General features: G+C 43.9%; 2 protein-coding genes across 8 annotated transcripts in view; one reads left to right on the top strand and one right to left on the bottom strand.

The window, feature by feature from the left end:
- GIT2 (GIT ArfGAP 2) overlaps positions 1 to 6000 on the top strand; it is a 49265-nt gene extending 43265 nt beyond the window's left edge. For 4 of the 5 annotated variants that reach the window (XM_077834978.1, XM_077834977.1, XM_077834982.1 and 1 more), the window contains 2 exons: positions 601 to 664; positions 1468 to 6000. In XM_077834978.1, the coding sequence (XP_077691104.1) occupies positions 601 to 664; positions 1468 to 1680 (277 nt within the window). In that variant the 3' untranslated portion in view covers positions 1681 to 6000. The remainder of the gene's footprint in view (positions 1 to 600; positions 665 to 1467) is intronic. The other variant, XM_077834981.1, reaches the window with a different exon arrangement.
- On the bottom strand, positions 1691 to 22116 carry TCHP (trichoplein keratin filament binding). 3 transcript variants are annotated; one of them, XM_077834983.1, is made up of 13 exons: positions 22047 to 22116; positions 21686 to 21873; positions 20538 to 20748; positions 19633 to 19689; positions 18499 to 18567; positions 15926 to 16099; positions 14777 to 14889; positions 14381 to 14447; positions 13899 to 14071; positions 10769 to 10850; positions 10307 to 10492; positions 9794 to 9937; positions 1691 to 2328 (listed from the first exon to the last, which is right to left on the bottom strand). In XM_077834983.1, exons 2-13 carry the CDS (start codon positions 21871 to 21873, stop codon positions 2218 to 2220), a joined length of 1575 nt encoding a protein of 524 aa, XP_077691109.1. In that variant the 5' UTR covers positions 22047 to 22116; the 3' UTR covers positions 1691 to 2217. The 3 variants fall into 3 exon arrangements, with proteins under 3 accessions (XP_077691109.1, XP_077691110.1, XP_077691111.1); XM_077834985.1 differs by lacking the exons at positions 1691 to 2328; positions 22047 to 22116 and adding an exon at positions 8084 to 8831 and having other exon boundaries at positions 21686 to 22037; XM_077834984.1 differs by lacking the exons at positions 18499 to 18567; positions 22047 to 22116 and having other exon boundaries at positions 21686 to 22038.
- Positions 22117 to 25172: the final 3056 nt, after the last annotated feature.

Here is a 25172-nt window from a genome sequence, read left to right as displayed (position 1 = left end):
CATGTTACATTTTGAACAGGCAGATAAACCCCTCTAGAACATGTTGTGCCACTTCTGTGGGAATGCCGAGCCAAACTCTAAAATTTGAATGTACAAATCATGACTTTAGGAAATGTCAGTCATATACACTAATGTGCCCTTTTCACATTTGTAAGCATGTATTTCCATACTTGAGTACAGATCAGGATATTAGTATCTGACCGTGCTGGATACAGGATAGTGTGGGCAACCCATTACTCCTTCCCCCACAAACTGTGTTAATCCAAGAATAGTTTAAAATTTTGATTTAGCTAATGCAAAAAGTCTTACATCAGCTGTGAAGTTCTTGCTTTTCCTGAAGTTGTTTGTAGTACAGTGTGGTTGAAACACAGATTTGTACATAATTTACTAATGAATGTTTCAATGGGAAGCTTCATCAGACTTGTGTGTTGCAGACTCTGCTACAGTTTGTGTTTGGAGGCTGTGCTAAGTCAATGTTGGAAGATAATGTGCTGTTCTGTTAACTGGTTTGCTTTTGGAGAAATAGTCACTAACTAATTGAACTTCAATAAAATTCAATGTTTTTGCTGCTTTTGAATAATCTTTTGAATCTTCTTGCAGTTATATACCGTGCTCGGAAAGAATACATGTGGCAGTAACAGAAATGGCAGCCTTGTTCCCAAAAGTGAGTCACTTTATTTCTTCAGCAATGGCAATGTTTCTCAAATGTATTCTGCTTTCAGTCTCACTCATCTTGAGGCTTTGTGACAGAAGAACCTTTAAGGGAAGTTGGTGCAATGAATGAAATATTTCTGATTGGACATGGAGGGGTTTTGTGTTGATTTGGTTAAGAAAATCAATAAGGAAATTTAAAATTCCTAAGGTTTTGCTCCTTTTTATTTTACAGTGGTTCCTCCCTGGGTTTAGATTTTTTGCAATGAACAAAAAGCAAAAGACAGATAGGAGGGAGGAACACTTTCATCAAGATGAGGATATTCGCACCTTTGTATTTGTCACCATGCCAAGTGGGTAGGGTTAGTTGGTACACCAGGACTCAGGTTGGTTGAGATGTGTAAATGCCCACAGTTCCCAGAAGGATGCTTACATCTTGCTTGAATAGCGATGGAGCTGGACCAGAACTTTGCCTGACCTGTTATCTTGTGACTCGCGTGGATGTAGCCGTCTTTAGAACACTTCTCAGGCCTTTTTTTATAGGCAGCTTCCTGGGAGCAAATAATTATCTATGTGTGGGTCTCAATGAATTAGGTCTGCTTCTGCCCAGTGTCTCGCCTTGCCACGAGGTGCCCTGCAAGCCCTTCCTTTCCTGGCCTTGGATCAGGGAAAAGCTACTGAGCCTGGGCCACTTGGCTACAGTCTTAGAGCATTTGCAAACAGATCTCTAAATCTCACTGATTCAAAGTCATCCTAAAACCATTGTGTGTAACCCATGCTAGCCAGCTCGAGCTTTGTTTGCTTTTCCCTTCCTAGAAACCCAAATCTGAGCTGGTAAGGACGTCGCTGCGGCTGCTGACATCGAGTGCCTACAGACTCCAGTCTGAATGCAAAAAAACCCTGCCCCTAGAGACCTGCCCTACCACGGACATCCAGCTGGTCACTCAGCAAGTTATTCAGTGTGCGTATGACATTGCCAAGGCTGCTAAACAACTGGTTACCATCACAACCAAAGAGAACAACAACTGAGTCCTGTCGTGTTTTTTTAGTCTTGGTTTTTTAGAGATTGGAGTTTAAATTTAGACACACAACTTTTCAAATTTTTACAAGAAAACTAAGGGGGCAAGTTAAACTTTTTTTAAACTCAGTATTATTTTTGCATGTTTTCTAACAGAACTTTCAAAGATTAATTTAACCCACTGCCTTACTTTTGTGCCTGTGTTGCCAGTTTAATTACAGAATATAGTATGTTGCAAACAGCTGTTGATCCAATATCACATACCAACATTGTATCAGAGGTTCTTCTAGGCGATTCCTTGGAGCTGTATTCTGCTTTCGGATATTGCACACGCGCACAAAACTCTCATTGAAGTCAAATGCGCATATCAAAGGGCAGAATCTAGCCTTTGGTCTGTACATCCTTGAACTGCTCTGCATGGTGAATCCCCTTCAATAACAAACTCACTCTCAGCAGGACAGTGGACTGTGAAGGCTCCAGGAGTGTAACTGTTGAACAGTCAGTAGAATGAAGTTTTATATAGTCTTCCTGAGAATTGAATACAAAGTTTATATTTTCTGTTCCATATCAACTGTTGTGCAATAACAAGTCCTTAATCTGCTGAAACTGTAGTAGTTGTGGGCATCCAAACCCATTAAATGTTTCTTTGTCACTTTTATCTATTTTGGAAGGAAGCATGAGATTTAGTTTCTTTTAGTTGTCACTATGCCACTAGTCTATACATTGGATGTTACTTTAGAAAGGCATTAGTGGTTAAAACCCATCATTTTCCTTTCTCTAAAAAACCCCTTCTGAAGTTTCCCACAGCATTTATTCCCATTTTAGTGTCCTCTTTTTAAGGCTTTAAGTCTTGTTTGCAGCAGTATTGTTGTTTAATATCTTTTTAGATGCAGTTTCACTAAAGAGTTCTGTGATTTCTTTAGAATGGAAGATAAGAGGGCCAGTTCAAAAGAAGCCATGCCTGACACGGTACATTATATCTATACCTCACTGTAGTGGAATGTGAAAAATACACTTTTTATATAGTACCTCTCATGCAAAGCTTCCAAAAACTACAAACTATATACAGACTGACACCTTCTTAAGGGTCACCTTCAATACACAACCCACCACGTGCTAACCAACCACTTTAATGTATTCCCTAGCCAAGTTCCAGTACCTTTTTCTTTAAAGATCATGGGTAACATTTTCAAAAGCACCGGAATTCTCATTTTCAAAGGTGACACGGGTACTTAAAGAGCCAGAGTCTTACTGAAAGTCAGTGAGACTTGGGTCCTAAGTGCCGGTCACCTTTGAAAATGTGGACTTAAACGCCTAAGTCAAGCTCTTTGAAAAACATTAACTCATGCCTACGAAGTGACTTGTTTTGATGATCCCTTCAAGCACTGTTCTACTTGAAAGTGAACCTATAAAAATGAGATTCAGAGATTCCAATCTGGCTACAAACAATTTGTTCAGTTCCTATATAAAAAGATGTTTTTCCTGTCTACCCACCAGTCCTACAACCTGCCCCGGAGAGCTGAATGTCAGCTGTTCAGATTCGTATGTAATCAGTAATGAAGATTCAGAGGCGCTCAATGACACCTGTACAGTAGTAATATCTGCAGTGAGTTAAACCACGGAGGGCAGAATTTGGTCTTGCAGTGGGAACTTCATTGACGGTCATGTTTTGTGATTCCCTGTAGCTGTGCAGATGCTTTTGAGCTAAAAGGAAGTAGCTGAATTATTTTTGTCGTCGAAGTGAGAAGACTCTGAATGCAAAGAGGGAGCAGATATGTTGTAGTTCTTATTTTTTCTAACTATAACAACACTTAACGTAGCTATTTCCCAGTGATGCTAAACCATCACATAATGACTGGATTATAAACCCTGGATGTTATACATATTTATATACATATAAAAACATGAGGAAGTTTGAACTCTGAAGGCATGGGTTTTCCACCAGGCTAACCACCTTCCCTTCTTATAAAATACTCATACAATTCATAGTTTCCTCTGGAGGCCCCAAAAACCATAGGACCACACGCATGCAGTTTGCCATGTTAGTCTACTTGTGTTACTGTTCAAGGGTGAGATTACAGGAAAACTGGTCGAGACTCCACATATAGTGTTTTGTCTGAATATATAAATGCAAAATTTATTTTTCACATAAATGTTTGATTCAGAAACACTCAATTGTAGGAGGCTGTCTACTGTTCCGTAAGCAGAATCTGCAGTGTTTAGTTTGCTAAATCATGATTCTTTAGGTTGTTTTTTTGGTGATAAAAATTTGCTCTGTTTTAGGTTAACAAACAAAAATTAAACCTTCAGAGGTTTCTTCCTTTTAAAATTGTGTGTTTGTATGTATATATAAACACAGAATAAGTGCCATAATATTTGTTGGATGCTGATGTTGTAATTAACTGCCTTTTTTAAAATATTGTACAATTTTGGGGTTAAAAGCAAGTAGGTAGGGGATAATCCTGTTGCAGTCTGATTCATAAATAATTTATCCTGTCCCCTCTCCCGTATCTAGCACTGTCTCTAAGCATATGGAAATGCATTTAGACAAGGCTGTAATTTGAATTGTAGAGAAGTATTTTTGAAACCTATTACCAAAATTCAACCATTCGTAATGCATTGTATGAAATAGAATAACTCCACTTAAGAACTTCTTTGAACCAGCACAGTAGGAACATGAAGCATGCTATTTGCTAGGTATCCATCAGGACATCACTACACATGGTTTTTACATATCCTGTGTGGGAAGCAGAGTATTCTCATGTTTCCTAAAATTTTATTTAAGGATATCAACTTTTTTAAAAAGCTTGCTCAGTGCCAATACTGGGAAAGTCCCTTCAGATGAATAACTGTACATCTTTCCTTTGTTGATGGCAGGTTTTGCAAGTCCCGATTCAATTAGACTCTGGCATGAAGAGCTGTACAAGTGTGGCTAAAATGTCACCCACTTCACATTATGTATCTAGAGTTTTTTTAAATGTCTAACATAAGTTTTATGGTCCTGTTGGTAAACTGCATCTTGTCTAAATAGTTCTGTTCTACTTACTTACTTAGTCATAGTAGCAAGTTATTGCACTAAGCAGTTATACATCTGGTGTGATATCTGCAGTATTCTTATTATGGTACTTTCTTTCAAGAAGCCCGTAGGACAGAGGTGCACTTTATGGAAATGGCACTTGGAGCGAAAGCTGACTCCACTCCAACCAAACCCTGGTTAGCTCAATGTATTAATCTACTCCACCCATTGTTGGTGTTTGCCAAAGTCATAAATGGGGCCCAAAGCTTGTTTAGCATTACGCTTTGGACTGTGTGGATATGTCTATGCTGCACTGTACGCCAAGGGTTTGAGCTCAGACTCAAGCCTAACCCCATGCGTGTCTATACACAAATTGTGCTAGCCAAGGGTTCCAGAACCCCGGGGGGGTGGAGGCAAGCCAGGATCCAGCATTCAAGCCCTATTGCTTTGCAGAGTAGGCTCCACCATACTGGACTTGGCTCTGGAGTCTGCCAAAAGTATCCCATGGGCTGACTTTCATTTTCCTCTGGATAGTCAAGTTTGGTGGATGGTCAAGTTTCCCCACACTGCATCATGAACAAAGGGCTAGAGTCGCCACATTTTGGAGGATGCTAGGACTGTGAACCGCATTATGCGGCGTAGGTGCTAGAGCCCCCTATTGGGACCCAGCATTCAACCATTCCTAACCTGTGGTTACAGATAAGTGTAGATGCTCAGGGTATGTCTACACTGCGATGAAACCATCTCCAGCTGGCCTGTATCAGCTGACTCAGGCTCACAGGGCAGAGTCCCAGAGCCTGGGCTTCAGCTCAAGCCTGGATATCTACACTGCAATGTTTGTGGCCCTGCAGAGCTGACAATGGCCAGTGTGGGTGTTTTATTGCAGTGTAGACACATCCTCAAGCCCTAGGTTAACGAACCCAGAGTCTACTAACTTGAGTTCTGCCAACCCTGGTCTTACATTGCCGTGTACACATGCTCTGAATGGCTGCAGGGCAGGAGCTATTAAAATACCTGGAGTAGTTTAGGTGCAAAAAGATGTGGGTTTTTTCCTGTGGCTGGAACCCCACTTTCAAATAACTTGTATGTTTTTCCCCTCTTGGTCTTACAGAAATGTAATCCTTTCTCTAAGAAAATGCTGCACAGGAAAGTGAAAATGCCTTTTTATGAACTTGTATTTCTGTCCATTTTGTACTCATGATTTAGCCTTTAATGTTTACTGTATTACATACAATTACTGTACAACCCTTAAGTGTTATAAAATTGTTTGGGATTATTTGCCTGCTACTTATGCAATAAACAGGCTTTTAAAGTGCTTTGCCTTTGGGATATACGGGCCAAATACAAAGTACATACAAGATGGTGCTATAAACAGTGCAAAGTGAGTTCATATCTGTGTAACTAATACCAGTGAGAAGTGGTGCATATTTAAAAATTAGATGAATTAACCATAGTTTTGTTCTTTATCCTTGGTCCTCCTAGTTTTCCTGTTTATCTTCTGGCATAGGTATATCATCAGTAGGCCAAATCCAGAAGAGATACAAGCTATATGCTACTGAAAACTGTCAATAAATTCAGCTCCTTCTCTTCTTACTCCCTCATTCTACCTCCATCAAATGGTCAAATTTTTTATCATGCTGTAGTAACCCATCCTTGCCCCTTCAGGAGTGTCACTGGCAGGCAATGAAGGAAATCCTGCATAATGTAAAACTAAAAGCCACCACTGACCATTGGAAGGGGGCTGACAGCAAATGAAGGATGGGGCACTGTGAAATTAATGGTGCTCAGTTGAACTACATCTAAGTTTTGTTCTGTATTTTATAAGGCTGGGTGTACTCTAGAAACTTTGTGGTACAGTGATGTTACTTAGGGGGTGTTAATTTTTGGTGACATTTTATACTGGCAAAGTACATTTGGTAGTATGGCTTATTTCATGTGGGGACCTGATGTGAGCTATATAGGCCAAAGCACTTCTTTGGTGTTAACTGCACCTCCATTAGAAGGATTTGCCACTGGATCTATTCCATCAAACCTTTTCTCTTGTAGACCTGGCCTTAGACCAAGTCTGACTTCATTCACATAATTGTGTTTAGTGCTGATCTTGAATTGTATCTCGTATCAGTTAGAATAATTGGTCCATGAGATTAAGTTGCCTATGCACTCACCACCTGTGATGATTTACATATGGAAATTTCTTCAACTCATGATTTACTTTTGAACTTATTTCAGAGTAGCAGCCGTGTTAGTCTGTATTCGCAAAAAGCACAGGAGGACTTGTGGCACCTTGGAGACTAACCAATTTATTTGAGCACAAGCTTTCGTGAGCGGCAGCCCGCTGCATTGGACGCCTGCCGTGGAAATCTGAGAAGAGCTGCTGCTGCTAGTGTTTGAACGAACAAGGCTCTAACTACCTGCAACACAACATGGGTCTCTACAAGCACAAGGTGGGAATCCCAAGCAGGTGTGTTTAGGCAACTCCGATTCCACCTGTATTGTCCATTATATCACATGTTTTAAGTGAGACAGCTGCACCAACTTAAAATGTTCCTCGCAGTAGTTACTTTAACAGTTGAGCTCAGCCACATCACTGCCTTCTATTACAGTGAAATAATGTACTGGAAAAAATAAGTGGGACGATAACTTACAACTCTCTGTGGGGTGAAAGTACAGGATAAGCTTGATGAATTTGAGGCAGCAGTTGTTCCTATTTCATGTTTTCCTTTTAAAAATACACACGAGGGCAAGATTTAGATTTTTACAGTCGAGGATGCAAACCTCTAGGTGCACAGCAAAGCTCAGTGGACTAGCACTACACAACTCTTTACTTGAGCTTTCTGGGACTCCATGTTCTGTGTGCTTACCAATACTGAGGACCAAACAATCCAACCAGGGATTTCACACAGTTCCCTAACTTAGTAGTGGGGTAAAAACAGCTGCTTTAACATTCTGTTTTGTTTATAGATATGTTTTTTATATGTAGTGACAAAAGGCAGAGTACTTAACTGCCTCTCCTAGTGCTATTGAGTGGATTAGTAGGAAGAGGTAGTTAAAGCACCAGCCAGTACTCCACTCCTGTACAACCTTAAGCTCTGATTCTAACAGCAGAGACTAGCTGTAATGTCATTTAAGAGATCTGAACCCCATTTACAAAGGTATGGGGGGGCGCACAGGAGAGGAGAATCATTTCTCCCTTTAGCACATTATTCTAGTCTGGGAAGAAGGGTGAGCTAGGTTTTTTAAAGAAAATCCCCCCTTTTAGAGACCTAGGAGTGTCTAATTTCAAACTAGTGGCATCCCTTGTTAAGGCCTGTACTGCACTGTTCACTAGACAGCTGGTCATAAGCACATCCAGTGCAGTGATCCCTTTTTGAAAATGAGATGGTATGAAAACTTGAGAATAAATCTTAGACAAGTAAATATTTATTGAATCTTTAAAATCCTAGAGCCTAAATGAAACTTGTGTCAAAAATTGACATACACTGGCACTACAATTCTCACAAACCCTGTTTTACAATGCATGGGGATAAGAAAGCACAGGAGGGTTTCTGAGCAAACATTACTTTAGGTTAATAGAAGATGCATGGCTCTTAAAGAAACCCTTTCAGCTATAAACAGCAACAGTCTGGTTTAGTATCATTGATTAAACTGGGTTGCGTTTGTCAAGAACACATGCAGCTATTTACTCTTCCATCACTTTTTCCTGTTTGAAGTGTAGTTGGACAGTTGACTTTGCCTTACATGCTACATCGTGTCACTTGACAGCTTCTAAACACTGGAAGCAGCTGGAATGGTGTACAGCACTCTCCACACTTAAGATAGTATTTTCAAATCAAGCTCCATTAGCCTACCTCTGCTGCTACTGCATTCAATGGAAATTTGACCTTTACTTCAATGGGAGAATTTGGCTGAATGCTTTTGAAAACTTCACCCTTCATTTGCACTGGGCCCATCTCCATCAGCTTCATGGACTATTCCTGACAATTTCATGAGGACAGCATGTTGATTCTTGATTTTGAAATATTCCACAAAAGCCTGATCTTAACAGACAAACAGCCTGCAACACTGAGTCCTTCATACTGATACTCACACCTCAGAACTTAAGGGCAACCCTTCTCAGGTCCACGCTGTTTTTGGACGACCATAGGGCTGGAAGAAAGTCAATAGCAAGAAATACCATAAGAATTTTACATTCAGAATTAAACTCCCAGGCATGTCATACTCAAGGTGCTGGCCCCTTAGTGGATAAGCTGTAGCTGGTGGTTCTCGTTTTGCAGACAGTACCATGTTCTATTAATGGACAAGACAACACCTTTCATGAAAAGCCACCAGTTACTTGGATAGTCACTCCTCCAAAGAGAACTGGAGTGCCAAGCAATGAGAGGGTGTCAAAGGTTCCCATTACTGCTATGGTAAAGGGATAAGAATGAAAACACTCTGTCCTATCATCTAGAATTAGAAGCCAGCTGGCATAGGACAGGTGTTTTTTTTCCTGGGCATGTAAGAAACTTTCCAAAACCAGTTAGTATTCTGGCAGCAGGAATGCTGCATTTGACAAACAGGATCCTGCTGCTTTTGTAGTTTTTTTGGATTCTTGGGCAGAGACAGGGATGTTGGGAGCAGCACAGTGAAGCACCTGGTGATAGTGACACACTATTGCATGGATTGAGAACTTAGGATATACTTTGAGGCAGTTATGAAAGATCTTGCTTTAAAGACTTATAAAATGATTATCCGCAAAAGACAGGAAACTGGCAACGCCTGAGACATAATACCATAGCAATCTGAACCTTCCCGAGACAGTGACCCCTTTTCATTTGGGAGACCCATTAGAAATGGCAGTGGGGGAGAGGTAGTGAACTTACTCTGCCAGCGGTCACTGCCCCTGAGCAAGGACACGAGAGCATTTTTAGGTATGAAACCTTTGCCCACCTCAGGAGCAGCTCTGACTTTTCCTGATGAAGAGGAACTGTGCTCAGAAGCAATTGCTGGTTATTCTCTGCAGCGTGCTGACCTCCATTGTCAAACACCATGAACTAGCTGGGAATGGAACGTTAGGGTGGGCAACGTGCATGATTCCATCTGGTCCTGCCAAGGATCCTGCTCCTTACCTTACTGTGATAGCCCCGCTCAGTCATGCGCTTGGCCTCTTGCCACACTAACTCCTCACAGCGCTGCTCTGCCAGTCTTGCTTCCTCCTCCTCCTCCTCCTGGCGCTGTGACTCTTCCCGCTCTTGGAGGCGACGCTCGGTAAGCTGCGTATTTTTAAAGATATGCCCTTGAAGTGAGAGCACAGGTAAACAGACCCAACTAAACAAAGGGTGGGAAAGGTCAGGACTCAAAAGGCTTGAATTGGTGTTAGATCCATCTTAGTTAATTGGATACTTTAGTATCAGGGTGGGAGTTACCTGACTAAGGAGCAGTTACATCTGCTTGCAATGTGTACTCTACCTTTGCTAGCAAAATTGGGGAAGTTTCAGTAGAAAGTTACCGAGAACCTTGTTCTGACACTAAGGAATCCAAGAGCATTTTTCCATGCACTAAAAACTAGCTAAGCAAAGTACATTAGCTAACAGCATCCTGAATGACCTGGGGTGCAGGTTTGATGAAGACCGGGGCTCTACCTGGGACTCCAGCTCTTGTTTGCGAGCTGTTTTTAGTTCCTCCTCTTCCTCTCTCTCTCGGCGAGTCAGCTCTTTTGCCTCCTCAAGCTCTCTAATCAGTTGTTCCCGGTATTTTACACATTCCTCCTGGGCATGTCGATTTAGCTCCACCTTCTCTTGGATCTGACACAGTCTGCCTGCAAGGACCTGTTTGGAGTAAGAAGGGGGATGAAGGGAAGAAATAGGGTAAATAGAAAGAAAGGGGCCAGACTCAGAAATCAAACTAAGTAGATCTTTATCTAGACAGTTAAGCCAGTTCTCAGAAAATAACTTGGGCCAACAAAGAAAAGCCCATCCCCTGGCACAGAGGTAACCAGAGGCCTTACTGAGCCTCTACTATGTATTCTATGTAAATTTTACACCAGTATAAAAGTCCCTGTTTTAACCAGGAGAGCACAGTAATCGCTGTAGAGAGGGCACCACCTCATTCATCAGTCTGTCTCTGGCCTTCCTCTCTCTCTCCCATTCTTCTTCTCTTTTTTCCCACACTTGTTTAGCTTCTTCCCTGAAGGAAAGAGAGAGAGGAGAGTTCCTTTCCAGCATTATTGCTTGCAATAAAGAGAGACAATAACAGAGAAGCCTTCAATACCTTATTTCCTGCAGCCTCTCCAGTTTACATGTGTATGTAAAAAGAAAAGGAGGACTTGTGGCACCTTAGAGACTAACCAATTTATTTGAGCATAAGCTTTCGTGAGCTACAGCTCACTTCATCGGATGCATAATTAAAGTGGAAAATACAGTGAGGAGATTTATATACACACACAGACCATGAAAAAATGGCTGTTTATCATGCATATTGTAAGGAGAGTGATCACTTAAAATGAGCTATTACCAGCAGGAAAGTGGGGTGCGGGGGGAGAGCCACTGACTTCGTGAGGAAACTACAATCCATCGGTGATCTTCCTGAAAACACCATCCTGGCCACTATGGATGTAGAAGCCCTCTACACCAACATTCCACACAAAGATGGACTACAAGCAGTCAAGAACACTATCCCCGATAATGTCACGGCAAACCTGGTGGGTGAACTTTGTGACTTTGTCCTCACCCATAACTATTTCACATTTGGGGACAATGTATACCTTCAAATCAGCGGCATTGCTATGGGTACCCGCATGGCCCCACAGTATGCCAACATTTTTATGGCTGATTTAGAACAACGCTTCCTCAGCTCTCGTCCCCTAATGCCCCTACTCTACTTGCGCTATATTGATGACATCATCATCTGGAGCCATGGAAAAGAAGCCCTTGAGGAATTCCACCATGATTTCAACAATTTCCATCCCACCATCAACCTCAGCCTGGACCAGTCCACACAAGAGATCCACTTCCTAGACGCTACGGTGCTAATAAGCGATGGTCACATAAACACCACCCTATACCGGAAACCTACTGACCGCTATTCCTACCTATATACCTCCAGCTTTCATCCAGACCACACCACACGATCCATTGTCTACAGCCAAGCTCTACGATACAACCGCATTTGCTCCAACCCCTCAGACAGAGACAAACGCCTACAAGATCTCTATCAAGCATTTTTACAATTACAGTACCCACCTGCTGAAGTGAAGAAACAGACTGACAGAGCCAGAAGAGTACCCAGAAGTCACCTACTACAGGACAGGCCCAACAAAGAAAATAACAAAACGCCACTAGCCGTCATCTTCAGCCCCCAACTAAAACCCCTCCAACGCATTATCAAGGATCTACAACTTATCCTGAAGGACGACCCATCACTCTCACAAATCTTGGGAGACAGGCCAGTCCTTGCCTACAGACAGCCCCCCAACCTGAGGCAAATACTCACCAGCAACCACACACCACAACCACTAACCCAGGAACCTATCCTTGGAACAAAGCCCGTTGCCAACTGTGCCCACATATCTATTCAGGGGACACCATCATAGGGCCTAATCACATCAGCCACACTATCAGAGACTCGTTCACCTGCACATCCACCAATGTGATATATGCCATCATGTGCCAGCAATGCCCCTCTGCCATGTACATTGGTCAAACTGGACAGTCTCTACGTAAAAGAATAAATGGACACAAATCAGATGTCAAGAATTATAACATTCATAAACCAGTCGAACACTTCAATCTCTCTGGTCACTCAATTTCTGATCTAAAAGTGACTATTCAACAAAAAAAACTTCGAAAACAGACTCAGAGAGACTACTGAATTGGAATTAATTTGCAAATTGGATACAATTAACTTAGGCTTGAATAGAAACTGGGAGTGGTTGAGTCATTATACAAAGTAAAACTATTTCCTCTTGTTTATTCCTCCCCCCTCGCCTCCTCACTCTTCCTCAGACTTTATTGTTAACTCCTGGAAATGTGCTGGAAGTGGCCCACCTTGATTATCACTTCAGAAGGTTTTCTCTCCCCCCACCCCACTCTCCTGCTAGTAATAGCTCATCTGAAGTGATCACTCTCCTTACAATATGTATGATAAACACCCATTTTTTCATGGTCTGTGTGTATATAAATCTCCTCACTGTATTTTCCACTTTATGCATCTGATGAAGTGAGCTGTAGCTCACGAAAGCTCATGCTCAAATAAATTGGTTAGTCTCTAAGGTGCCACAAGTACTCCTTTTCTTTTTGCAAATACAGACTAACACAGCTGCTACTCTGAAACATGCTTATGTAGAGAACTGCAAGAAAGAAATTTGTCTGTTCTAAACCTTATGCTCAGAGGTGCTCCTGCCTCCAACAGAGATGGGAAACCAGGGCACTGCCAGAAAATTTAGTTTGCAAAGCTTCTCTTTCGCAACAGCATGTATAGCAAGGAAAGTCCCTATGAAGTATCATACTGACTCCTGTAGCTTTCACTGAGCCAAATTCTGCTCCCACTCACACCCCATGTAAACTTTTGGAGTCAGTGGGGTTACAGTGGATTCTCTTTCAACCTCCATCTCTCTTGAGAAACAAAAGGAAACACACAACTTTAGAAATCATATAGATGCCCCAAAGCCCACTGACTAGATGATCAAATGCTGGTTTTAAGTTCTTGTCAGAAAAACCTGACTAGAGTCCTAATGTGGATGGGCAAGGATCAGACTTGTTCACTGTTGCCAATCCATTATTTCTAAAAATACTTGCTCCCTGTTAACTTTAGTACTAGTTGCAAGAAGAGAGACTGATTATGGAATCACTCCCATCAAGGAGAAGGAACCAGAAGGTCTTGATGCTTTTCAGCCAAAAGAACTGTGTCCTTTCACCTTAATATCATTGTGTTACGTCCAACATTGTGATTGGATAGCTAAACCATTCAACATAAAAGATGGAAAGTAGAAAAGGACCTAAAACCCACCCCTACTTCTGTTACACAGGACTCTGTGTAATCAGCCTTCTAAAACTGCAAGACTAACTAGGAAGCCAGGAAGAAGATGGCTTCAAGTTGTCCCTTCCTCGTCTGTGTGCATCAACAAAGTAACATTTACAGAGTTCTACCAACCTAGAAGAAAGGATGTTTTTAAAGGGAAGCATTCATCACATTTAAACTCTCTCCAGCAACCTACAGGAGGCTTGTCAGATTCACCTGAAAATGGTCTCCAGTTCTGCCTCTCGTGCCTTTTCTAACTGGAGCTGCTCCTCAATTACATGTTTCATCCAGGCAGCATCTGCAGCAGCCCGCTCCCGTCTAGCGGAGTGGAGGCGTTGGTCCTCATCTTCCTTCTCTAGAAGGGCTAATAGTATTTGTCTGTCCATCTCCTAGAGAAAAGCCAGAAAAGTCACACACACACAGAGCAGGTTTTCAAACCAGGCTGCAAGTAAGTTCTCAATGTGCACAAACATGCTAATGTCAAGACTAATCATGGACTGGAAGCACATAACAGATCCTCAGCACCATTCCTAATTTCCTCTTGCCCTAATGCCACCAGGGGGAGATGGAAGAAGCTTGGTAAGGCTCTGGGCAGACGAGATATGCAAACAAAGTAATCAACATGCAGAAGCAGCAGTTTCTAGTGCAAGAAGAGTGTACTACATAGAACAGTTAAGTGATCTCTGGTCTTGTCTTACCAGCTCCTGTTGTATCTGCTGTGCACGTCTCTTTAGTTGGGCATTATACTGATGTCTCAAAAAGCGACTAGGAAAGAAAAAAGAGGATACAAAACCAGACTAGCTCCAAAGTCCCATGTTCTTATTTAGCAACATTCAGAAAAGCGAACCATGACTAGTACCATCTATAAGCATTGGTAGGGGGAACAGTTCTTACTGTGTTAAGAAAAAAAATTGCACTATGTCTATTTAAAGTGCTAGCCCATCCACTGCTCTGGATTTTCCAGATATACAATATTAAGTAAATATACAGCCCACAGTAACACTGACAATATCCCCACATACAGTAGGTACTACCATGGACACAGGAATGGCTTTCTCCCAACACCCACAGCACTGAACTATACCATATCATACCCAAGCTCCAGCTTCTTCCTGCATGCTTCCATTTGCTTCCTCTCTTCTTCCAGCTCCTCCAGCTCCCATTGCTGTTTTAGTAAATTCTCTTGCTCTTTCTTCAGTTTTGTTGCCTGTTATAAAAGGAATAGCGTTTCAGGGAGCTACAGCCTCCAGCTTCCCCATCCATTCTCAGATTCTTTATAGTTGTTGCAGGAGGGCAAAAGCAGCACAGAGAACCAGTTACACAGCACAATCTTTCATTTTCTCATCAGTACTAGAGTAACATCTGCAATTCTCTATATCCAGCACTACCATTAGAACAGGGTACATTCTTCAGGATGTACATTCCAATATAACAACCATGCCCATTGAGTCAGAAGCTGCTTCAATGACTGGTTGGTTCTCGCTGACAGAGAAGCAGTAGCCATAAAGCCTGATCCTGAGGGTTCCAGTGGGAAATAAGGAGAAGGGAAGAAGATAAAATCCTCCTGATTTTGATCTGGAAGTGTTCTCAGGTATTGGCAGCTGGCAGCATGAAACACTTTGAGACAAATTCCTTCCAGCAGGAGGCTGGCACCCCACCTCAGAATTGAACCTCTGTACCTGTGGTTGTGGCATGTTTTACTGCCAGCAGTGGGATGAGTTCTAAAAAGAACTAGACTCCTTTTCAAGCAGTTTCTTTTTGGGTATGGTAAAGATCCCACACTAATTTCACTCTTGCCTTAGTGTGTTAGAATATTGGAGACATAACTAGGAACTCCTGTTGGAAAAAAGCCTTCAGGCTGCAAGCTACCAGGCTTGGTGAGGTTCCTAAAACAACCCTCCTTTCTCTGAGGCAACAAATGAAATTGGGGTGCTCAAATACTTAGGGAGGAACACATGAAGGCCCAGGGCTAAATCTCACTGAAAAGTACCAACACGCAGGTAGAAAGTAAGGAGTCATTGCTAGCAGAAGCCACGTCACATCCAGTTAGAACGACTGGCCCTGCTGCTTCACCTCAGTGTTGAGAAACAGATTCAGCCAGAATCATAACACTGGCCTGACCTCTCCCTTCTAAGATTCCATTAGAGTGGGTTCAGAACCAACTCACTGCTCTGGTATCTCCCCCCTGGACTGGAGGGTAGCAAGTGCACTCTGCTTCAGGTGAGGGGAAACTAACTAGTTACCTCCATCTCCCGGAACTTCAGTTCTTCCATTTGTTGCAGTAACACCTCAGCTCGTTTCTTCTCTTCCAGCTGCCTCCTTTCTTTCTCTTGTTTCAGTCTGTCCAGTGCTTCCCTTCGGGCAATTTCATATTCATTTTCATACCGTCTTTTTTCTTCTCTTTCAGTTGCTTCTTGCTGATTGAGCCCAAACAAAACATTTTAACGTAATAACTGTAAATCAATACCAAATCACATGTATTTCAACTAATAGGGTGTTCTATATATACAAATATTCTAACATTTTAAAAGCCTGGGTTATCAGTCACTTCAGTAAAAAAGCCTGATTTTCAAACATGCAGAGCACCCAGTGATCCCCTGGATTCCAACTGGAAATGAAGGTACGCAACATTATTTTAAATTAGTTCAAAGCCTTATGCACCTCTAACGGGATCAAAGAGATGATGCTAAAATGGAGCCCTCTTTATTTGAAATAATGTTTATATCTGTGTGATGCTGACAGACCATAATCTGGTCACGGGGGTCATGGTCAAGCTAAGGCCCCTAGGCTTCACTGAATACTGACAAATACATAGCTGGAAACCAGTCTGGCTCACCTGCGTGTTACTATTGTTAATATAGACATTAGAGTTATAAGACTGTTTAGACTTTATGAAATGCTTGTAGGACGCTGCATGTACACCAGACACTCGCTAGAACGTGGGGTTCAGGATCCATGTGGGGACCGTATTACCATGGATCCCAATTTAAATATTTAAATTTGGGATCCATCGCCGCGACCGCGCTATATGCGAATCTGCACTATAGCGATGTGCGCGCTAGTGAGGGTCCGCTGTATTCAGCTTATGTCGATACCCCATGTTAGAAGGTCATCTTTGTGTGTGCTCTGTAACTACAAAAGTGTTTGCTCTACAACTGTAAACCCCCGCAATCTGAAGAGAAGCATTAACAAGTGTGAAATACCAATATACTGAAAAAGGTGTCCTCTGCCCAACAAAAGACCCATTGATGCCAGAGAAACCACTGGACATCAGTGGACAAAATACTTTGTTGATTGCTCCCCCCACACCCATCAAGAGGAGACATGCAACAGTTGTTGAACTTTGGGGGATGGGAATAAAAATCCGCATCAAGAATAATTTGTTATCCCTATGCTGGTTGGACTTCAGGGAGAAGGCAAAACTTCGGAGCATAAGCAAGAGATCCCCCCACTGTTTAGCTGGGTAAGCCCTAAAGGACATACGGAACCTGCACATTACAGCAGGGTTTATTACTTTTTGGAACCTAAGATTATAACTCATTTGTGTGTGTATGTTTACCTACTTTAACCTAATAACTCTTATTTCCTTTTCTTAGTTAGTAAACCTTTAGTTTATAATAGGATTGGCTACAAGCATTGTCTAAGGTACAAATGACCTGGGGTGACTGGGAGTAACCTGAATGTTGTTGTGATTTTTTTGGTGTAAGGGTCTATCTATCACAGTGGCAAGATAAACCGGAGTGCCCAAAGGGACCACCTGTGACTCTATGTTAAGGCTGTTAGAGCCCCTGAGGAGTTCACACTTGATACTTGGTTGGTGAAATCTAATTATAGAACATACAAACAATGGCACAAATTCCAAATTGGCTGTAACAGTCTGCCCTGAAGTTGGCACCCATGTCCGTGAGCCACTCCAGGAAGCTTGACAATCTGTACTTTCACTGCCAACATAGCTATCTCCTGTAGGCTGCCTTCAAACTAACCAAAGAGTTAAATAAGACCTTGCATATTTTGATATCTGAAACTGCTAAGTTTGCCAAAGTTTAGTTTGTGGTGCAGGAACAAGTTCTTGAAGAGGTGCTCACATCGGTCCTGCATTTAGGTCTCTTAGGTTGGAACAGTGCCCTTGGTGCCACAGCAAGTCATGCAATTTATTTAGTCTACGAAGCAATGCCACTGATTTTATATTATCAAGCAAACAAACCAGAAATAAAGCCAGAAAGGAGATTTATATACTTGCCTGAGAGAGAAGTTGAGGCAGAATTAAATTGCTAGATCCCATCTTCATGGGAAACAGTGAGGCACCGCTATACATTCACTCACAACTGAGTAGAAGAAAGTATTTGGCAGTCCCTTCCACCTCTGACAACACTAACATCTATGCGCAGGAGGTGGAAGGCTAAATCGCTACAGAAAGAAGGTTTCTGCGGGGGGGGGGGGGGGGGGGAGAAGTCAGATAAAATGAGCATTCCTCTCCCCCACCCCAAAAAGCCCAAAATAGTATCTGCTCTTACATTTCAGCACTCTTTCCACAGCTAAGAGGTATCAGTACGACTTAGAGTGGTGGTTCTCAAACTGTGGGTCGGGACCCCAAAGTGGGTTGCGACTCCGTTCTAATGGGGTCATTAGGGCTGCCATTAGATTTGCTGGGGCCCAGAGCCTGAGCCCCACCACCTGCCGCCAAAGCCTGAGCCCTGGGTGGCGGGGCTCAGGCTACAGGCCCCCTCCTAGGGTCTCCCAGTCATTTTTGTTGTCAGAAGGGGGTCATGGTGCAATGAAGTTTTAGAAACCCTGACTTAGAGCAATCCTAGCATACCTGCTTCTTTTCTGTTAGCTGATCGCCCCAAACGTCTATCACATGCTTCTTGTGGAGCTCTGACTCAATCTGAAGAAGGGAACAGAGATAATCGCAAAATGGTCTCCCATTCTGTACCATGGAAACAGGCTCTAAGAATCTATGATGTGAATTGTTATAGGGCTGCAGACAGGGAGAAATAACTAACTAGTAAGCATTGCATTCCCAGACAACTGTCTGTTCTGGGGTAGCCCACAGTGTAGCAGCAGAATCCCCTGAGCTTGGCTGTGTTAGGGAGATTCTCAGCCTTCAGAAGAGGAGACTAAATGACCACCTATCTCAGTTGAGATACTCATGAACCTCTTTGGCCAAGGAAGATTAGATGGGGCTCTGTGGAGCCTACTAATACACTGCTACCTAAGCCATAGAGGTCACTGCTAAGGATCAGATTGCAGTGTGGAACACTGAGCAGCAGAATTCCTTCCAGCAAATTTGCCCACCACCCCAGAAGTGAGCCTTTATACCAGTGGTTGTGACATGTTTTACAGCCAGCAGTGGGACGCTCTTTCTGCCAAGATCTGAACATGCAATTGGTACAGCATTCCTCAGCCCCTGCTAGCCCTTGGACTCATGTAGCAATTCCAATCACAGGACTAGTTGGGAATAATCACAAATGTTAAAGACTATAGCAATAAGCAGGCAGAGTGGAGGGCCAGCAGAACAAAGGCTAAGAAAGCACTTTAGTGGTACAGAATACAATTTTCAAAAGTATCTAAGTCCCTTTGGAAGTTCAGTCCCATTGACTTCTAAAGGGACTTAGATGCTTTTGAAAACTGTATCCGGTAAGCCTATAGTACAAGGCAAAAGCCGAGTATCTGAGAATATTGCTGTCTAGTTTCTTGCATTGGCACCAACCTCACCTCACAAGGAGGTGCTTCTACTTTAGTGTTTGCATTTGAGGGTCTGCAGAGTCAGTAATGGAATAAAAAGGTTTCTGATTATTTGGAAGAACACATGCCTCTGGAGTGATGATACAGAACTCTTAAGTAGTTGAACCATTTTTCTTGTCTTGACATCTGTTACTTAATTTTTAAAAATCTAAAACCTGATTTAGTACACACAAAACATTAGTGAAGGGATCCCAGTAATTATCACCTCTCGAAGTTTGGTATTGTTCTTCTTCCAGTGTTCATACAGCAGCTCTTCAGCAACCTATCAACAAAACACGAGAGTCAGACCACATCAGAGTAGATCAAAATGTTAATAAATATTACAATCTCCCAAAACATCAGTTTAGTGCTGTATTTCCCAACCCTGATCATACTTGACAATCCCCTCCAGACAGCTAGTGAACACATCTTTGGAATGTTACTAAATCAAAGGGATTGGCCATCCCATCAGCATGTCAGGAACATATACTATTGTAATTATATGGAGGGGAGGGGAATTACTCTTATTAAGGCTTAATCCTCCAATAAGATTGAGCCAACTGGAGACTCAATCCTCCAATTCTAAACCCCAGAATTTTTAGACAGACATATTACTGGATAGAATTATAGGGCATCTCTTCTCCAGGAAGCTCTCCAAATGCTTTGCAAACTGTCTATTTAAGGACTGACTCACCCACCAGTGACATGCAGCCAATTCATGATTCAGTTTGGCAGCCAACCATGGAAGTAGCAACACAAGGGAAAGTGAAGAATGACTTCCCCAGTTAAAACTGCTGCAGCAATATAAACAGGCTGAGTGTAATAGTCAGGATCTCAGGGATAGCACCCCAGCTCTTACAGAAAGCGCTGAGGGCCCTTCAATAGCAAGAAGTCAAGATTGGTTCTTCCTCTCATGTTGTTTGACACTCTGTTAACCAAGCCCAAAACAGGTATTTAGAAATCACGAGTTCCCTTTCCTGCAGGACGCAGACACAGGGGACATATATTTCTCTAACCAAGTTTTAAATCAAAGAGAGACTTACCCTTAGCCCCAGGTGTGAGAGGGACAGAAGGGCACCCCAGCTCAGCCCGCACACACACACATCCCTCAGACCGCTTCTCACAAGCTACCTTTTTCCGGCGCTCTTCTTTGGCAGATTTCAAATCTTCACCTCTCTCTCTGATCTTGCTCAGCTCGGACTCCTTGTTCAGCCTCAGCTCCCTGAGTTCTGCTGCCAGCAATTCTCGCTCCTCGTACAAAAGTTTCCTAAGTTGTTCTCGTCTCTGCTCCAAGCTGATTTTTTTTTCCTCTTTCATTTTCTCACCGTGATATGCGTTCATACTACCAAAGACACATAACGGGAGGGAGTATTAAGCATCAGGCTGGCCCAGAGTAAGATCGCCTGCGAGACACAGGGCAGTCTCAAGACACAGACCGCATGCTCATAGAATCATAGAATATCAGGGTTGGAAGGGACCTCAGGAGGTCATCTAGTCCAACCCCCTGCTCAAAGCAGGACCAACACCAACTAAATCATCACAGCCAGGGCTTTGTCAAGCCTGACCTTAAAAATATCTAAGGAAGGAGATTCCACCACCTCCCTAGGTAACGCATTCCAGTGCTTCACCGCCCTCCTAGTGAAAAAGTTTTTCCTAATATCCAACCTAAACCGCCCCCACTGCAACTTGAGACCATTACTCCTTGTCCTGTCATCTGCTACCACTGAGAACAGTCTAGAGCCATCCTCTTTGGAACCCCCTTTCAGGTAGTTGAAAGCAGCGATCAAATCCCCCCTCATTCTTCTCTTCCGCAGACTAAACAATCCCAGTTCCCTCAGCCTCTCCTCATAAGTCATGTGTTCCAGTCCCCTAATCATTTTTGTTGCCCTCCGCGGGACTCTTTCCAATTTTTCCACATCCTTCTTGTAGTGTGGGGCCCAAAACTGGACACAGTACTCCAGATGAGGCCACACCAGTGTCGAAGAGAGGGGGACGATCACGTCCCTCGATCTGCTGGCCGTGCCCCTACGTATACATCCCAAAACGCCATTGGCCGCCTTGGCAACAAGGGCACACTGCTGACTCCTATCTGCTGCCCCAGAGCTCCTCTCAGCTTACCAGACTGAGGGCAACGCGGGACCTCCCGTGTCCGCGGCCTCCCACGCAAGCCGCACGCACCGGCCCTTCCGCCCGGGGCCCACGGCGGCCGGCGCCGCCCCACGGCCGGGCACAGCAGCCGGCGTGGCGCGGGGGAGCCCCGGCGGCCCCCGGGCTCTTACCTCCGCTGATAGGACCGGCGCGAGCTCCACTGGCTCTGTTTGGCGCTGCAGACCCCGGACTGCTGGAAATAGCGGCTGTTGCGCTCCCACTGCTGCCGCCAGCGGGCCTCCTGCTCCCGCTGCCGCACGAGCTGCTTCTCCAGGGCTCTGCTGCGGCTGGGCCAGGCGGGCCGCGCGGGCAAGGCCATCTGCACAGCCCGAGCACAGGCGAGAGTCAGCGCCCCGGCCCGGCAATCCCCGGGGAGGCCCCGCGCCAGGCAGGGGCCAGCCCCCGGGGAACCCGCCCCGCGCTCGTGCCCCCGGGCGGCCCCAAAGCGGCCGTTACCGAAGCGTGGGGTGTGGGCGGGGGCGGGCGACTCACCGCGAGCGGCGGCCGCCGGGGAAACAGTAACGGCTTCAGCACGTCCGGCCTCCGCCGCGCAGCACCATGGCAACGCTTCCGGGCGGGGCTACGGGCGCCTTCGAGGGACACGCTGTCCCTCAGCGCGCGACCAGGCGAGACCGACCCTTCCCCCCACCGGCTCCAGCTCAGCCTCGACTTCGGCCTCGCCCCCGCCCCCGCCCCGCCCCGCCCCGCTCCCTCCTGTGCGCGCGGGCGGTTTCCCCAGCCGACCTGTGCAAACTTCCTCCCCCCAGAGTGTGAACGCACACATTCCTGCTCACACGCGTTTGCACGCACACATTCCCACCCACGCCCTTTGTGCTCACACGCGTTTGCACGCACACATTCCCACCCACGCCCTTTGTGCTCACACGCGTTTGCACGCACACATTCCCACCCACGCCCTTTGTGCTCACACGCGTTTGCACGCACACATTCCCACCCACGCCCTTTGTGCTCACTCATGCACATAGGTGCGCTGTTTGCACATGCATGCGGACCATTTGCACCTACAGTCATGTTCACCTTGCGCATATATTTTCATTTTGAACAACAAACACATTTGGAAATCTGGCCCTTTATTGTTTATCAAGCCCTGCCAGAGATTCCCAGGAACGTGAAGGACTCGCTGACCTGTCACTGTTACTTGTATTTGTAAAGTCCCTGCTTCGTGCTGGACTCTGTACTAGACACAGAAGAAGACATCATCCCTCCCAGGAGCTTATACTAAGTGGATGGATGGTGATCAGACACAGTAAGCCCTACCATGAGCCACAGACAATGCCGTTTACTAGTGCTGCTGGCTTTTTACATATATTTCCCTGTGTTGGATTGGGTGGCAGCATTTTGTCCAGTGTGGGATAAGCACTTACATGGGCATTGCAGAAGGAGTGGCTTACTTTAAATGGCAAATAGAAGGAAGGGAGTGTGGTCACGCTGGGATAGGGAGAGTGTTCTGGAAGTATCTGAGTAGCAGGAGAATGCAAAGATGAAGAGAGAAAAGGAGAGGTGAGGTAAAATTGATGCCATGGGCAGACACCTGCATTTTAAAGGGTCAATCTTGAATTTAAAATTATGCATTTAAATTTGCCTGTGCTGCTAATAACACCAGTATTGTTCACACCGGAAGAATGTTAATGAGCTAATGTATTTTTCACCATTTATGCCATTTGTTTGCTTTTATCATTCCAGGCAGGATGACCCAGAAGATGGACTTCCAGTCAGTTTTACTTGTGATGGGGATGGGATGGGAGTTACAATGTGAATGAAATGATGTGATAGTAGTAGTGGGAGGGATGACTCTGCAAAGACACAGGTTATGCCTCTGAGCAGACCCAGGACAAACAAGATGTTTCCGGTAGCCTGAGCAGCAGACACAAACTGACCTGAGGGCTACTGCAGTAATTTAATACATTGTGGTGGGCCTTCTCTACTGCACTGTGAGTGCATTAGTAAATGTGACATTCTCTGATTGTCATGAAGTAGCCTCAGGTGATATAACTGAGGTTGCAAACACTGCAGGGGAAGGTTTAGTGACAAACAGAACACCATTTCAATTGAATTTAAAAAAAAACATTGCTATTAGGCATTTTAGAGCCTTGGTTTTATAAATACCTAGTTTTTTGGCCCTGAATTGACTTGAGATGTCTCCTTCTAAGATCAAAAAATACACGTGAACATTTTAGGCACCTACGTTACAGCCATGCACTCAATGTGACAGTAAATCATGCTCTCTTGAGTCTGACCTTACTGAAACAATTTCTTTAGCAGAATATTGAAATGGCTGAATTGCCTTCCATGTCCTGTGTGCAGAATAGATGGGTTTCAGAGATGAGCCCGTATGCAAAACGAACATTGCTGTCTGTGTGTTAACCTTTGGAAAGCAGGCTGCATGATGAACAAAGCATTACAAAACACACAAGCTGACCATTAAGACCAGAGATCTGACCGACAGTCAAGGAGATACCTATGATATGTCTGGCAGTACCACTGGGATGAATCTAACTGAATGGGGTTTTGCTCTTAGCTTTGAGCTGGTGCTGGGTTTTGGAAATGCTCTGTTATTGTTATACGTAGAAATGTTACTTGCACTGGAGGGTTAGGAATTTAATTTCTTTTAGACCTGGTTTAAAAGTTACAGTGAATGACCAACAAGTTGTTGACAACAGCATTTGCTACAGGTGCAGGCAGTGTTGTAGTGGGGGTCAACTCACAAAGATGAAAGGGAGCGCAACCTGGCGTTCTCAACAAGCTAGTCCCAAATCATCTGGCGTCTGTATGAACCTGAAGAAATCCCACTGATTCAAATCAACAATCTCTTGACACTCCCTCTAATAATCCTATCTCTTGTTGAATTTTGCATTTGGTGCAAGAACATACATAGGCTGATCATCATTATTAGTCACTTAATAAGAGCTCAGGTAAGGGTATCACTTTTATGGAGGGGGGCAAATTAGATGCACTGCCCTATCTTTAGATAGCATGATGTGGTCACAGGTTTCTAAGCTTCTGCATCTCTACAAAGGCTGAAGAGACTGTTCTAGTCACATTTTCCAACCGTTGGCAGGTTTTCCTGACATTGCCAAGCAAGGTTATAAACCTAATGGAGATAAGGTTGCAAATTGGATGCATTTTTAAAAGTTGGTGTTCTCATCTCTGGTTGTAGGACACCAGAAATTTAAGTCACTCAAGTAATATTAATAATTTAGACTCACTCATTTGCCTACTGGCTTGGCCAGTAAACTACAGAACTCCCCTAAATTAGGTGCTTTTAATTTACATTATTACTACAAATCTTTCTTAAATAATCCTGCAGCAGGTTCTAGCTATAAAATACCACTTAGATATAGGAATAATCAGCAAGAAGGGAACCCTCATGACTTGAGTATGGCAAAACTGAACTACATGAACTTTTGACCTGACTGATACAAATCCTCAGAGAGGACAGAGAACTCATACCCAAGAAAGGACCATAGACTTGCAAACAGAAGTCAACAAACCCCAAGACACAGAACAAACTATTCCAAGTGAATCATATTCCAAATACCTTTTACTCCCAGGTTATCATCTGTTCACACTCCCTCTTGCTGACAGGTCCAAGTTCTT

This window comes from Eretmochelys imbricata, chromosome 15 (genome assembly GCF_965152235.1).
Source record: "Eretmochelys imbricata isolate rEreImb1 chromosome 15, rEreImb1.hap1, whole genome shotgun sequence".
NCBI classification, from domain to species: Eukaryota; Metazoa; Chordata; order Testudines; family Cheloniidae; genus Eretmochelys; species Eretmochelys imbricata.
The sequence above is the reverse complement of the archived record's forward strand: the minus strand, read 5'-3'. Positions and strand labels throughout refer to the sequence as shown.